This window comes from Molossus molossus, unplaced genomic scaffold (genome assembly GCF_014108415.1).
Source record: "Molossus molossus isolate mMolMol1 unplaced genomic scaffold, mMolMol1.p scaffold_m16_p_18, whole genome shotgun sequence".
Taxonomy (NCBI): Eukaryota; Metazoa; Chordata; class Mammalia; order Chiroptera; family Molossidae; genus Molossus; species Molossus molossus.
The window spans coordinates 15,764,449-15,779,301 of NW_023425353.1; the positions used below are offsets into that span (position 1 = coordinate 15,764,449).

At 40.1% G+C, this 14,853-nt stretch overlaps 1 protein-coding gene and 1 non-coding gene across 34 annotated transcripts in view; both read right to left on the reverse strand.

Moving 5' to 3' along the window:
• Positions 1 to 6,829: 6,829 nt before the first annotated feature.
• LOC118633702 lies at positions 6,830 to 6,939 on the reverse strand. Its single transcript, XR_004960245.1, has one exon. It is a non-coding gene; the product is annotated as a U6 spliceosomal RNA (small nuclear RNA).
• Positions 6,940 to 7,341: 402 nt separating this feature from the next.
• The window catches only part of LOC118633232 (sarcolemma associated protein), a 160,739-nt gene continuing 153,227 nt past the window's right edge, over positions 7,342 to 14,853 (reverse strand). For 20 of the 33 annotated variants that reach the window (XM_036266972.1, XM_036266968.1, XM_036266956.1 and 17 more), the window contains 2 exons: positions 13,961 to 14,095; positions 8,387 to 10,253 (listed from right to left, as the gene is read on the reverse strand). In XM_036266972.1, the coding sequence (XP_036122865.1) occupies positions 10,161 to 10,253; positions 13,961 to 14,095 (228 nt within the window). In that variant the 3' untranslated portion in view covers positions 8,387 to 10,160. Of the gene's footprint in view, positions 10,254 to 11,615; positions 11,706 to 13,960; positions 14,096 to 14,853 lie in introns of all 33 variants that reach the window. The other 13 variants (XM_036266961.1, XM_036266960.1, XM_036266973.1 and 10 more) reach the window with 3 other exon arrangements.

The following is a 14,853-nucleotide window of genomic DNA, read 5'->3' on the forward strand; positions in this document are numbered from 1 at the left end:
TCTCTCTCTTCCTCTCTCTCCCTCCCACTCTGTCTGCACAAAGGATAGAAAAATGTCCTCGGGTGAGGATTTAAAAAAAAAAAATGTTTTTATTGATTTTAAAGAGAAGGGAGAGGGAAAAAGAGAAACATAGATCAGATGCCTCCTGCATGTCCCCTACTGGGGATCGAGCCCACAACCCCAGCATGTGCCCTGACCAGGAGTCAGGAATAGAACAGAGGACCTCTGGGTGCATGGGATGACTCAGACAACTGAGCTACACTAGCCAGGGCCTGAAGCACATTTTAAAAATCTTAATTCCTTTATGCAGATAAGGGAGAGGGTCAAAGGTTCTTTCTGAGTCTTTCGCTTCTTAATAACCAGCTTAAAATCAATAGTCCTAAAGCCATATTTTGGGGTGGCAAACTCTGGTCCTCCTCAAAGGGAAGGATGTATTTCTTACAGAAGTCTCTTTAGTTTTTCTATTTTGATATACTTTATAAAATCAATAATTCAGAAGTTTCCTAATGGGAAGTTGGGTGAGGAAGCAGTTTCCAAACTGGCTCCCAATGATCCCTGCGACTTCTTGGTATCCATGCCTTTGGTTGCCCCCCAATCCCCATTGGACCTGAGTCAGTCTGTGTGACCAATGAAATATGGCAGCATGCTGGTACATCACTCCAGATGAAAAAACCCTTTATCCTTGTGCTCTTCCTCTCTTGAATCACTTGCTCTGGAGGAAGCTGGCTGCTGGGTCTGAGCAACTCTATAAAGAGGCCTGAGTGGTAAGGAACCAAAGCCTCAGGCTAACAGCCACCTGAATGGGCTTAGAAACGAATCCTCCAGACCCAGCTAATAGCTTGACTGCACCTTTATAAGAGACCCTGGTCCTGAACCATCCAGCTAAGCTGCTCCTGGATCCTCAGAAACTTTGTGAGATAATGTTTGCTATTGAAGCTGATAAACATTGGGGTAATTTGTTATACAATGGATAACTAAAACATGTTTTGAGGACTTTGCTATAAAGTGAGAACAGAAAAAATAACGTATTTTAGGTATTCAAAGATAACAGCTTGAGCAGGTAGAAGAAGGTTCTATCTACTTGAGGTGCTTTCTCAGTACTTACTCACCTCCACTGGTTAAAGGGCTTTATGTGGACACAGCACATCTATAATCCATCACCTAATTTTTGGCAAAAGTATTAAAAATACAAAGCTTTTCCTTTGGCTAAAGTTGCATGACAATAAACTCTTCCCATGTGATTTTATTAGCTACATGAAATGCTAAATTAGAATGTCCAACTTTTTTTTTTTTTAATCCTCAACCGAGGACATTTTTCCACTTTTTGTTCAGATAGAGTGGGAGGGGGAGAGAGAGAAACATCGATGTGAAAGGGACACATTGAGTGGCTGCCTCCCACACAACCCAACCAGGGCCGGGGACAAACTGCAACCAAGGTACGTGTCCTTAGCAGGAACTGAACCCAGGTCTCTCTGGACCACAGGCTGACGCTCTAACTGCTGAGCCAAACCGGCCAGGGCTAGAATGTCCAGCTTTAAAACTGCACTGGCCTAGACGGTTTGGCTTGGTGGTTAGAGTGTCAGCCTTCAGACTGAAGGGTCTTGAGTTCGATTCCCTGTCAAAGGCATATACCTGGGTTGTCCCAGACCCCAAAGGGGTCCTTTGGGAGACAGCCAATTGAAGTATCTCTCTCACATCAATGTCCACCCCCCCGCCCCCGCCTTCCACTCTTATCTAAAAATCAATGGAAAAATATCTTTGGGTGAGGATTAACAAAACAATAAAACAACAAACGACACCAAATTTAGTTTGTACCAAAAAATGTGATTACACTGACTTTTTTTTTTAATCCTCACCCAAGAACATTTTTCCATATTTTGTTCAGATAGAGTGGGGGAGGGAGAGAGAGAGAGAGAGAGAGAGAGAGAGAGAGAGAAACATCGACGTGAAAGGGACACATCGAGTGGTTGCCAACCGCAAAACCCAACCAGGGCCGGGGACAAACTGCAACCAAGGTACATGCCCTTAGCGGGACCCGAACCCGGGTCTCTCTGGACCGCAGGCCGATGCTCTAACCGCTGAGTCAAACTGGTCAGGGCTACACTGACTTTTTAAGGAAAATAAAAAGTTGATTAAAATATCCAAAACACATGAACTCTTCGAAAGTTAGTTATGACCTGGCCAGTGTGGCTCAGTGGTTGAGCGTCGACCCATGCACCAAGAGGTCGCCAGTTCGATTCCCGGTCAGGGCACATGCCTGGATTGTGGGCCAAATCCCCAGTGCGGGGCACACAGGAGTGGCCAATCAATGTTCTCGCTTATCGATGTTTCTATCTCTCTCTCCCTCTCCCTTGCTCTCTCTCAAAAATTAACAGAAAAAAAAAAAAAAGTTAGTTAGTTATGGAGTACATGAGGAGGAGGAGAACCTGAGGAGGGGTGGAGTGTGTGTGATGGGGCAGTTAAATAAGCATAGGTTAATTATCTCAGAGTAAGACAGAAAACCAAAACAGCATAACTACACACAGATTTTACGAACAGTGAAGTAACATACAGCAGAAACCTGTTTTTCAAGAAATGGAAATGGTCGAGGTTTTTAATGCCTGTGGTGTGCCTTCCTTGTCCGCTTGAAGAGCCCATCATGAGGAAACGTTCTCAGCTTAGCAGGAATGGGTTCCTGCTATTGAAGAGGGAAAGAAGTGCTGTCTAAGCCAGCATGCCTGCTTCAGTTCTATACAAAACAAGGTGACGGACAAATACATACATAAACATTTAGGATAAAGAAACCCTCTAGCCCTGGCTGGTTTGGCTCAGTGGTTGGAGCATCGGCCTGCGGACCAGAGAGTCCTGGGTTCGGTTCCTGCTAAGGGCACGTGCCTCAGCTGTGGTTTGTTCCCAGCCCTGGTTGCGGTCATGTGGGTGGCAGCCACTAGAGGTCTCTCTCTCACATCGATATTTCTCTGTCTCTCTTCCTCCCTCTCTCCCTCCTGCTCTATCTGAAGATAAAAATGCAAAGGTGTCCTAGGGTGAGGATTAAACAAAAAACCCTTTAGGCTGTAATTTCATAGAGCAGAAGTTTTTTGTTTTATAATTTTTTTATTTTTTGGTATGTGCCCCTAGCGGGAACCGAACCTGGGACTCTCTGGTCCACAGGCCAACATTCCAACAGCTGAGCCAAACCGGCCAGGGCGATAAACATATTTTTAAATGTATTTTTTACTTTTTTCAGATAGAGTGGGAGGGAAGAGACAGGAAGAGAGAAAGAAATGTCGATGTGAGAGAGACACATCGACTGGTTGCCACTGGCTGAGGACAAAATGCAACCGAGGTACGCACCCTTATCTAGAACCGAACCCGGGGCTCTCTGGTCCGCGGGCTGACGCCCTGACTGCTGAGTCAAACCAGCCAGGGCCATAGAGAAGTTTTAATCTCTTCTAAATAAAGTTTGGCTATCTAGATATGCTCTGGCCAATTCAAGAGGTCAAAATGAAAAGATGAAGTGGCCCTGGCTGGTTTGGCTCAGCGGTTAGAGTGTTGGCCTTCGGTCCAGAGAGACCAGGTTCGGTTCCCGCTAAGGGTGTGTACTTTGGTTGCAGTTTGTCCCTGGCCTTGGTTGGGTTGTGTGGGTGGCAGCCACTCGGTGTGTCCCTTTCACGTCGATGTTTCTCTCTCTCTCTCCCCCTCCCACTCTATCTGAACAAAAAATGGAAAGATATTCTCAGGTGAGGATTGAAAAAAGGAAGAAGAAAGAAAAGATGACGTGAACAGCAGCTGTAGACAGTGGGAATATAACCAATTCCTTCACTCCCCTATCCCCATGCTCTACCACATGTCCCTTTTGCTTTTATTTATTCTCAGTGTTCTTGTGTTTTACATAAGCTTTATCTCAGTGTCCTTGCACAACAGGGTAACAATCATACATTATAAGATCTGAGCTGAAACATGCTTCATCTTTAGGAAAAAATACACAGCTGCTTAATCTACTGAATGAGCAGCTCTGTAAATACATGCAATAAGATATGGTGAACACTTGCTTCTATGTGCAAGGGGTTATTGGCTCCATCCAATTCATAACCCAGCCCACCAATGGGAGGCTTCTTTCAAAGAGCCAGTCTGGCTAAGACACTTCACTGGTTTAAAAAAAACAAAGCTTCACTAGTTACCTGTTACTTGCAAGGTCCAGTTCAAACCATTTAACAGGGCAAAAATCCAAGACATTACATAAAGCCTTAAGAATGCTTTCCAATCACAATGCCTTTCCTAGGAAAATCAACCTCAGATTTGCAAAACCAGTTACTTCAAGAGAAACCAGTCCTGGCCACCTCCTTCTTCTGCAGCTCCTGGTGCTGCTTATGTGCTTACTTGGTGTGAACCTGTACCTCTTTTGTGAAGCGGCAGCTGAGGGGACCCCGGCGCTTACCATGCCTGATGAAAAGCCAAGGAAGGCCCTGACCCATTAGAGCATTGGCCTGCGGACCAGAGTCCCGGGTTCGATTCCGATGTGTCTCTCTCACATAGATGTGTCTGCCCCTCCCCTCTGTCTGAAAATAGATGGAAAAATATCCTTGGGTGAGGATTAATATATATATATCCTCAAGTGAGGATAAACAAACAAAAAAAGCCCAAGGAAGGTATCAAGACTGAGAACAACCTTCATATTCATTTGAAGGTGGCGGGGAAGGATGGTTCTGGGGTGCAATTTAAGATTAAGAGGCATACACCACTTAGTAAACTAATGAAAGCGTATTGTGAATGACAGGGTTTGTCAATGAGGCAGATCAGATTCCGATTTGATGGGCAGCCAATCAATGACACAGATACACAATGCACAGCTGGACATGGAGGATGAAGATCCGAGTGATGTGTCCTGGAGGTGTCTGCTAAAAGGGAACTGCTAGAACGCAGTTCCTCCAGACCAAGAGACATTCTCAATTTGAAAATGGTTCCACCACATCCTGACTACTACAGTATAGTTTTCTCTACTCTTTCATTTCCCCTTCCCCATTCCTTTACTGTACCTAAAGCAACCAATGTGGGTATACAAACATTTTTGTTGTTGTTGTTGTTAATCCTCACCCGAGGATATTTTCCCAATGATTTTCAGAGAAAGGAAGGAAGGGAAGGAAAGAGAGAAACACATTGATTGGTTGCCTCCCACACGACCCCGACAAGGGCTGGGGATGGAACCTGCAACCCACGCACATGTTCTTGACCAGAATCGAACCCTTGACCCTTCCATCCAAGGGCTGACACTCTAACCACTGAGCCAAACTGGTCAGGGCAGAAGGCTGATTTTTTTTTTTTTAAATTCCTCACCCGTCACCCGAGAATATTCTTTTTTTTAATTTAATTTTTTTTATCCTCACCTGAGGACATTTTTCCATTTTTTTTGTTCAGATAGAGTGGGAGGGAGAGAGAGGAAGAGAGAGAAACACATCGAGTGGCTGCCACCTGCACGACCCAATTAGGGCTGGGGACAAACTGCAACCAAGGTACATGCCCTTAGCAGGAACCGAACCCGGGTCTCTTGGGACCGCAGGCCAATGCTCTAATCGCTGAGCCAAACCAGCCAGGGCACCCAAGGATATTTTTCTACTTATTATCAGATAGAGTGGGAGGAGGGTGGAGAGAGAGACAGAGAGAAACATCGATGTGATAGAGCCACATCGACTGGTTGCCTCCTGCATGACCTGACCAGGGCCAGGGACAAACCCCCAACTCATTGGTCTGCTGGCTGATGCTCTAACCGCTGAGCCAAACCAGCCAGGGCAGAAGGCTGATTTTTATTTTATTTTTAAAATATTTTTTCTTTATTGATTTTAGAGAGAGAGGAAAGGAGAGAGATAGAAACATCCATGAGAGAAAACATCGATTGGCTGCCTCCTGCATGCCCCCCACCAGGGACCTAGCCCACAACCTGGGCATGTGCCCTGACCAGGAATCGAACCGGTGACCTCCTGGTGCATCGGTTGACACTCAACCACTGAGCCACAACGGCTGGGCAGAAGGCTAATTTTTAAATGAACACATTTAAAAAGTGCAAATGAACATTGCCCCTTAAATGTAGATACTCTGACAAGTTACTTATTCAGTTATGGAAACTAATTTGGAATTCTGCGGAATACTTTGTTTTTAATTCAAAGCAAAATCAAACAGCTTTTAAAAATTTTACAAAAGCAATATATATTTATTACAAAAAAGAAACAAAAAATAATAAAGAAATGAACTGACCTATAATTATAGAGACAGAAGCATTACTGTGGCCTGGGTATAAATCTTCCTAAGTCCTCCTGCAATAAACATATCCTATATGTCTATGTTATTTCTTTATAAAACCAGGGTTATTCTACACTGGTAACCCTTTTCTTTCACTTAATATAGTATGACTATCTCCCCCATATCCTTTGCAAGCACAGTAATCCGTAGAATGGTAATATTAATTCAACCAATGACCCACTGCTGGATATTTAGGTTGTTTACCCATCACTATTACAAAAAAAAAAAAGCTACACTAAATGGTAGTTAAAATTTGTGCACACAGCCCAGCCGGTGTGGCTCACTGGTTGAGCATCGACCGTGCACCAAGAGGTCGCCAGTTTGATTCCCAGTCAGGGCACATGCCCAGGTTGTGGGCCCAATTTCCAGTGAGGGGCATGCAGGAGGTGTCCAATAAATGTTCTCTCTCATCGACGTTTCTCTCTATAATCAATAAAGAAAAAAAAAATTTGTGCACACAACTGTATTCGCAGAATAAATTTCCAGAAGTGAATTTTTTGGAGCAAGGCTGTGTGTGTGTGTGTGTGTGTGTGTGTGTGTTTATTTATTTATTTATTTTTATATGGAACGCTTCACGAATTTGCGTATCATCCTTGCGCAGGGGCCATGCTAATCTTCTCTGATTGTTCCAATTTTTTTAAGTATATGTGCTGCTGAAGCAAGCACAAGGCTGTATATATATATATATTTTTTTTTTTGTACAGATAGAGTGGGAGGGAGAGAGAGGAAGGGAGAGAGAGAGAGAGAAACATCGACGTGAAGGGACACATCGAGTGGCTGCCACCCGCACGACCAACCAGGGCCGGGGACAAACTGCAACCGAAGTACGTGCCCTTAGCGGGAACCGAACCCCGGTCTCTCCGGACCGCAGGCCGACGCTCTAACTGCTGAGCCAAACCGGCCAGGGCAAGGCTGTATATTTTTAATAGTTGTTTTGTATCCAGTTTTTTTCTCTTTAGTAGCAGATTTCCATATTTTTAATAGTAGATATAATCACTGGAAGCAGTCAAAAGTTACTGGGGGTCAAATTTGGTGACTGAAGTGAGAGATCAAGCCACTCAATGCTATTTTTGGTTGGATGCCTCTGATTATTCAGCACTGTGACTTGTTTTTACATGCCACTCAAAGTAGCTCTGAAGGCAGTTACGATAGGCAACTGGCTCATTATCAGACTAAGCATATTACTTCCCAAGACACAACTATGAAGGGGACAGAACTAAGTGAAGATGCTTTCTTCAGATTCATTACTTTGCAGTTGTATCTCATTCACACACATAGAAAGTCTTAACATTTGAGTCAATCAATTCATTTTAAACAGCTGTAATGGTTCACCAAACTTAAATACTTGCAGTAGTTTTTCTAGCATAGCATTCTCCTAAACATTCATTTGGCACTCAAATGACAGTTTACATACATTACCTTCTTAATTTTCATACCACCAGTAAAAATATAGATGTTATTCTCTCCATTTTATAAAGGAGGAAATGGAGACTCAGAGAAGATAAATGATTTGCCCAAGGCAACACAGCTGATAAAAGGCAGAGTCAGGATGCCAATTTGGTTCTGTTTAGCTTTAAACACCATGTTCTTTTCATTTTCTGACCCAGCCACATAGCGTCTTTGTATAATTCTTAAATGTTTCATTATAGGGTTGTTCAATTCTTAACTACTATGATTAAAATTTCTTAATGGCTTATTACTACCAATGAATAATCCTACTCTTTATTTAACCTGGAAGTGAACTGAACAAAGCTGGAGGTATTGCTTATGAATAGGATCATTTATATTCTTAAAAACTGGCAGTAACTACAAAACCCCATTTATTCAATTTAAATAAAGTAAATATTGATACTAGACTTTACATTTAGAGAGCCTTGTCTGGCAAGTGAGTCATGTTTTAACAATAACAATAGTAAAAGAGAAAAAAATTAGAGCACTAAGTTAAATAAAAGGCTAATAAAACCTGGAGGAAACAGCTCAGTGTTTTCTTTTAAACCCTGAAGAACACCAACCATATATATGTTGCACAGAGTCATTTTAAGAAAAGACTTATTAACAATCCAATAGTAGAGTCAGCACTAAGAATTTCAATGATATTCAACTCAAAAATGCATAGGGAGAGTAAAGTTATTTTATTAAATCATGCACATCACGTGTGTTAGTGCAAATAGTTTAATCTGTACTCCAGAAATTCTATTGTACTTTATATCTTTACAAAATAGATTTAAAACAATTATTTACTTTAAAAAATGTAATTCTGAAGTTAAGCATTTCAGAACAATATTTGCAATAACCTATATACAAGAGGTACTGGGTACCACTGGCATATTAGCATTCTGTGGTGGAGTGGCTTCCTGCAACAGAAAATGATGAAATGAACTATATATGACAGTATTTTCTACAAGTCATCTGTGACTAATTCCTCCATAAATCTAGTGATCCTCCCAACAGCAAATCCTGAATAGCTTAAAATATAACCTTTAAAGTATAAACAATGACTGCCAACATCACAAGGCAAATTATATCCTAAACTTCTATTTCAATATTTGGCTAGGCCTGTGAATTGCCACAGAACATTCAAGCCAGTTCACTGACATCCCCTCCCAGTCTTCACTGACTGAAAAATTTAACTATGTGATGATACTTTAGGATATTCTATGATCTAAATAAACTTTATTGACATAGCTGTGGTGCTGCACAAAACCACCTCGGTGTTTTAAATTTATAATATCAAGCAGTGTTTAGGTGCTTCACTGTGCCTGGAACACTATTAATCTTGGGAATAGTGCTTCTCATTAACAGAACATACCAATTCGCAATTAAAAGAAAATAACCATTTGCATACCTAACTAGGAAATCTGTTGGTAGGTTACAACAGCTTACTTCGAACATGAATTAGCTTTGAAATATCATAATCAAATTAAGTCAGTAAAAGCTTATCTAAAGAGATATTAATTCTTTCTTCAATTAAACATGCTTTGGAGGAAGAGATGATAGAAAAAAATTCATGCTTCCTAAAATGCTGTAGATGAAAAAGTGACTTGGCTTTTAAAGAAAATATCTCTTTAAATACATGAGGTTTAATAAATTACATTCCAATTGACAACAGTTTGGTTTACTGCACTGAAATTATATAATTACTGTTTTTGCTCTCAGAAATACTTCAGTTTGCTCAAGAAAATACACTCTCATGGAAAGTTTTTCAAAGTTACTGTCCTCCACATCATCAAGTCACATTAAGGCTGAACAAGCGTGCACATATTGCCCAAATTATCACTAGAACAGAATATTTTCCAAGTGCATTATTTCTCCTTAACAAAAAAAAAAAAAAAAAAAAAAAATCCACACAAAGAGTTGTCTCTAAATCTTGTTCCCAATAGCTCAGTGGTTTTATAACGAGTAAAAATGGCGTAAATATGTAAAAAATATATATATGTGTATATATTTCAAACTGATAGGCACTGAGCACACAGGGCCTCTCTTCCCATGTATGTATCGATTGTTTGGTTTGGGTAGTTGATGAATCAGAAAAATGAATTATCTGGCCATTAGAATTCAGAGTAAAATACCCATAAATTTAATGTTATAAATAATTTGGTGTACCAAGAAGCCTACTTTAGGCCACCATAATATTCAGAATCCCAACATACTAATTTAAAAATTACATGAAAAATTGCAAGCAAGTTATTGCTTACAATAAAGTCACAATTTTATATTCTTTACAGTCAGATACATTTTATATAATTTAAAGCAATGACCCTACAGCTGTATTCTTGCACTTCCGCTGTTTTAAGAGGTAAAAAGAAGAAAATGGTTCTGTCTGTCCCCAGCATGAGTGTGATGCCAGCTTCTAGAGGGAGGACGGTGTACGGACTCAAGAAACGCTCTCATGGAGAAGCTCTGGCCAGACCTGGCCCGTACAGCACGATGGCTGTTACTGCAACCAGGGCAGCCAACATGGGCATCCAGGGCCAGGGTTTCTGTGTGGAAAGAAACCAAGAGTCAATATCACATTCTCCCCTCTCTTTTCATACCTCTTAACCCCTTGGGTTCCAGAGAGTCCTGAATATTTAGAATATTAGAAAAACCTTATCTTTGCATAAGAAAACATTTTAAAAAGAAAAGAAATAAAGGTGAGGGAGTGCAGGTGTGAGAGCCATACTAGCAGGAACTCTTTTAGAGGACCACTGTATAGAAGCCTGATACATCTCAGGCAATTCCTGGGCAGGTTCCAATTTTGGTACAGCTGAGACTTAATAGCAACTTCTAAGAAACCCTCTGGACTCAGCCTGCTTTATTTACTCCGGTACCCATATATTACAACTAACTGATGTACACAGATGCCTGGAATATGTTTCTGCCTAAAAGGTTTATTTCTTGATGAAAAACAGATTTACATGGTAGGGAAGTTTTCTACAAAAGGCTGGTGGATAAGGTGATAGAAAGAAAATTGTCTAAGCTTTGATCCTCTAATTTGAAACCACATAAGACAAAATAAGATGGGGTTCAAGATGGGGAGGTGCTATTTAGGGACTCTGCCTGTCTGATACTTTTGGTAAAGACCAGTGTAATAATGTCATGTGATCATCTCATATGGTCTACTAACATGCGTGACTGTTGGAAGTAAGCATGGATAGGCTGTTACCTGTAAACTTTCAGAGGACTTTATAATACCAACTTTTGGTTGATAGCTTTATTTTTCACTAGTGTTCTTACTGAGAAAGTTGGCTTTTAAGGAAATATTCTAATGTTGCAGATCAGGGCTCATAAAGATATGGGATAGGTTTACTCTCATAAGTATATGCACACTGGTGTTGAGATTGTAAGCCAATGGTCCATTATGTTAATCGCATATGTTTTCATCTTCATAGCCATAGTGTTAATATAGGCAAGGGTTGAAACAAAAAAATTCTACACTATGGAAAAGAAGAGGGAAGGAAGGAGGGCGAAGAAAGCTGGCTGAAAACTTCAAAGAGGCAAACTCTTCATTTCTCATTAAAATCTGATTAAAAATATAACTGGGAAGGGGTACTAAAATTGCAGAAAATCATAGTTTACTCCAGTTTGCTAGAGACAAAGACTCAGTTAAAGGCAGAATATTAACAACTGGTTAGGTTGGAATTAATTCATGGTTAGCATTACTACAAAGGAAACAAGACAAAATGTTATATGATTAGTTGATTGTTCAGTTCATTCGTATGGCACAATACATGGCATACTAAATGAAGGGTTTGCTTCAGGTAACCAAATACCTGTGTGGCTTTGCCATGCACTACATTACAAATATGGTACAAACAGGTGACAGGGACAAACAGACAAGGACTCAACAGTAGTGCTTGTACCTTTCTCTACCACAATGGACCGAAACACCAAAACAGGAAAGCCAGGAATAGGCCGATGAATACGGCTGGGACGGGTTGTAATATGGAAGGCTAAAGAAGGGAAGGGATATTAAAATCATTTTATGCTATAAAAAAAATCAGATAAGTTGATTTAGACCCCAGGGGGGTGGGAGGAAGGGCAGAAAGACTGAAGCAATAGAAGTAATAGCATTCAGGTTTTGCACTGATTCAAACATTTTAAAGACATCTAATACAATCCAGAATGATGGGGCTGGATTGACAAACTACATAGTTGTACATAGTTGACAAACTACCAGTCTAACAGGAACAGTTGGAGGCAAAGGGCAATATGGGTGCCCCTAAAATCCTAATGAAATGCAGTTCATTAAGACAGTGCAATGAGCCCTGGCCAGTTTGGCTCAGCGGTTAGAGTGTCGGCCCGCGGACCAGAGAGTCTCGGGTTCAGTTCCCGCTAAGGGCATGTACCTCGGTTGCAGTTTGTCAGCAGCTCTGGTTGAGGTCGTGTGGGTGGCGACCACTCAATGTGTCTTTTTCACATTGATGTTTCTCTCTCTTCCTCCCTCTCTCCCTCCCGCTCTATCTGAAGATAAAAATGCAAAAGTGTCCTCGGATGAGGATTAAAAAAAAAGACAGAGCAATGAAAATACCTCAACAGATGATGCATTGCTTGACAGTACATTATTTTTGTTCCATACTTGGAATCCATTATTTGACAATGAGTATATTGGAAATGGCTGAAGTTTATTTTATCTTTCCATCAAAACCTTTTTTTAAAAACCAAACTCTTTTGCTTGAAATGGCATTGCTTTAAAGCTTAAAAATAAATGCCCTATGGTGCATGCTTTTGAAACCAAGCAAGAGATCTGACACAGTGTACAACAATCATTTGGTATATGAAGACAGGCAGCTAAGTCTCAGGGCTTTCAGTTACATTACCAAATATAATCAATTTTTTAAAATTAGGAGGAAATTACAATAATGAGTGTTATTACAGAGTAATATTTTAGTACCACAAGTCCAATATCATTTAAAAAAAAAAAGAAAATTCACTCTAAGGTAAATTATTTGTACAACTGCAAATAATAGCAAGGTTACTTTCGAAAAAGTTCTAAATGGTACAGGGGATCCATTCTGATTATGCTAGATGTCTTCATAGGTTAATTTAGTAGAAGGCAGATTGAAATTCCATACTCAGAGGGATATGAATTAATATGAAAGACAAGAGCAACCAAACTTGGAATCAAACCATTAAAAGTTCTGTAATTTACATTTTCAAAATAAATGCCATCCATTTTTGCTTAGCATAAAGCCTCCAGACCCAATTTATCAACTTTTAAAAGGCTCCTAACTAAGCAACAGCCTTTATTTTCTAGAAAACCAAGACTTTCTTTAGCGAAGGACAGTTGGACACAACCCATGAGCATTCGGTGATGGCCATGCGACACCACTCTTTTGTAGTTGTTCTGCAAGTTAAGCAGAGTGCATTCCTTTGTAGAAGTGTGTGACTCATGCCCACTGCAGTGTCCAAGCCATGACAAAGGTTTGAAATAAGTCAGAGCACAACCAACTACACTGAACATCATCTATCAGTTAGGTCCCACAAAGGCAATGATCACCAAACATATAACACAACATTTATTTAGTATAACATATTTTTAAAGACCCTCTGTCTTTCTGGCAAATGAAAAACAAATTAATATTATTAAACTCAGTTTACACCAACACATTCCAACTTCACACACACACTCACACACACACACACTTGCACGCACACAGCCTTAGAAAAAAACTAATTGATATTTCCTAACATTTATGGGAGGACAAAAAGACATTAAGTTTTTTAGAAATGTGTCTTAGTGAGAAAATTATTAATATAAAATAAAAACCATAATAAAGTTTCCACTTTCGGATACAGCCAAGTGATAAGGAGTCAACATGAACTACTCTTTCTTAGGTGGGTCACTGGTGGTAGGTACAATGCTTCATTTCCCAGCATGGGAAAAACAAGAGCCAGAAAATGGGACAGAACTTCAGATTCATCTGGGAAAAGCTGACAGTTCTTAGGTAATTATTTTCTTGCAAACAAAGCTCTTCCTCCAGGTAGTCCTCAGGCTCTTCTGGGGCTACAGGTTAAAGGGGCAAATTCTAAACTAAAAAATTTGACAACACAATGATTTCATCATGGCATTTCATAATGAGAAGTTTAGTTCACGTGTATTACAGGCCTTCGTTTCTCAAATCAGTAACAAAATCCTCTGAAGAATCAATTTCAAGACTCTCACCTGCCTCTCAATCAAAGCTAAGCCATGTTTGCAAAAACTTACATTATTTCCTTTCTCTCGGAGCAGCTTCAGGTTGTCTTTACATTGTTTGAGCTCATCTGTGATTGATTGTTTTTCCTGCTCAGTCATTTCAAACTTCAACTTCAGTTCTGAGAGTACAGTCTGTGTCTTTTCATACTAAAGGCAAAGAAAAAAGAGTGTGCAGACTCAACTTAAATGGGTATGAAGTTATGGTTCTAGTCAGGTTTATATACCAGACCCTATTCAGTCACCTGCAACACCAAAGTCAAGCTTTTTGTTTTAAGAAGGATAAGAATCATTTACACTAATAATAATAATTCTTTAATGTTAACTTGATTCTATGTAAGAATTTTCTGGCTCTGAAATTAAAAAAATTTGAGAGAAGTTACCATCGTGTCATCTGTTTCTAATATAAAGGATCACTTTTTCCACTAAGTGAGTTAGAGGAGAAAAGTAAAATTTCAAACTGAGCAAAAGAAAACAATTGAAGAAAAACTCCATAGCTTAATTAAATGCCATAGTTAGAAAGTATGAGTTTATATCCTGGTAAACAATGACAGCCAAGCTATTTTAGTCTTGAAGTAGAAAGCATTAATTCCCATTAGGCCTCCCTTTATCCAGCATCACAGGTTATTAAAATGTTCTGGATAAGTAAATTTCTAGGCAAACAAAGCAAAGAAATATGTTTAAGGTACCAATCACTATGACTGAGGACATTTCTATCTCTCAACTTAAACTTATAAGCATCAATTAAAAGTAATTTTTTTATTGTTGTTGTTAGTCCTAACCCAAGGATATTTTTCCATTGCTTTTTAGAAAGAGTGAAAGGGAGGTGGAGGGAGGGAGGGAAGTAGGGAGGGAGGGAGGGAGAGAAACATCGATGTGAGAGAGACACACCGACTGGTTGTCCCCGA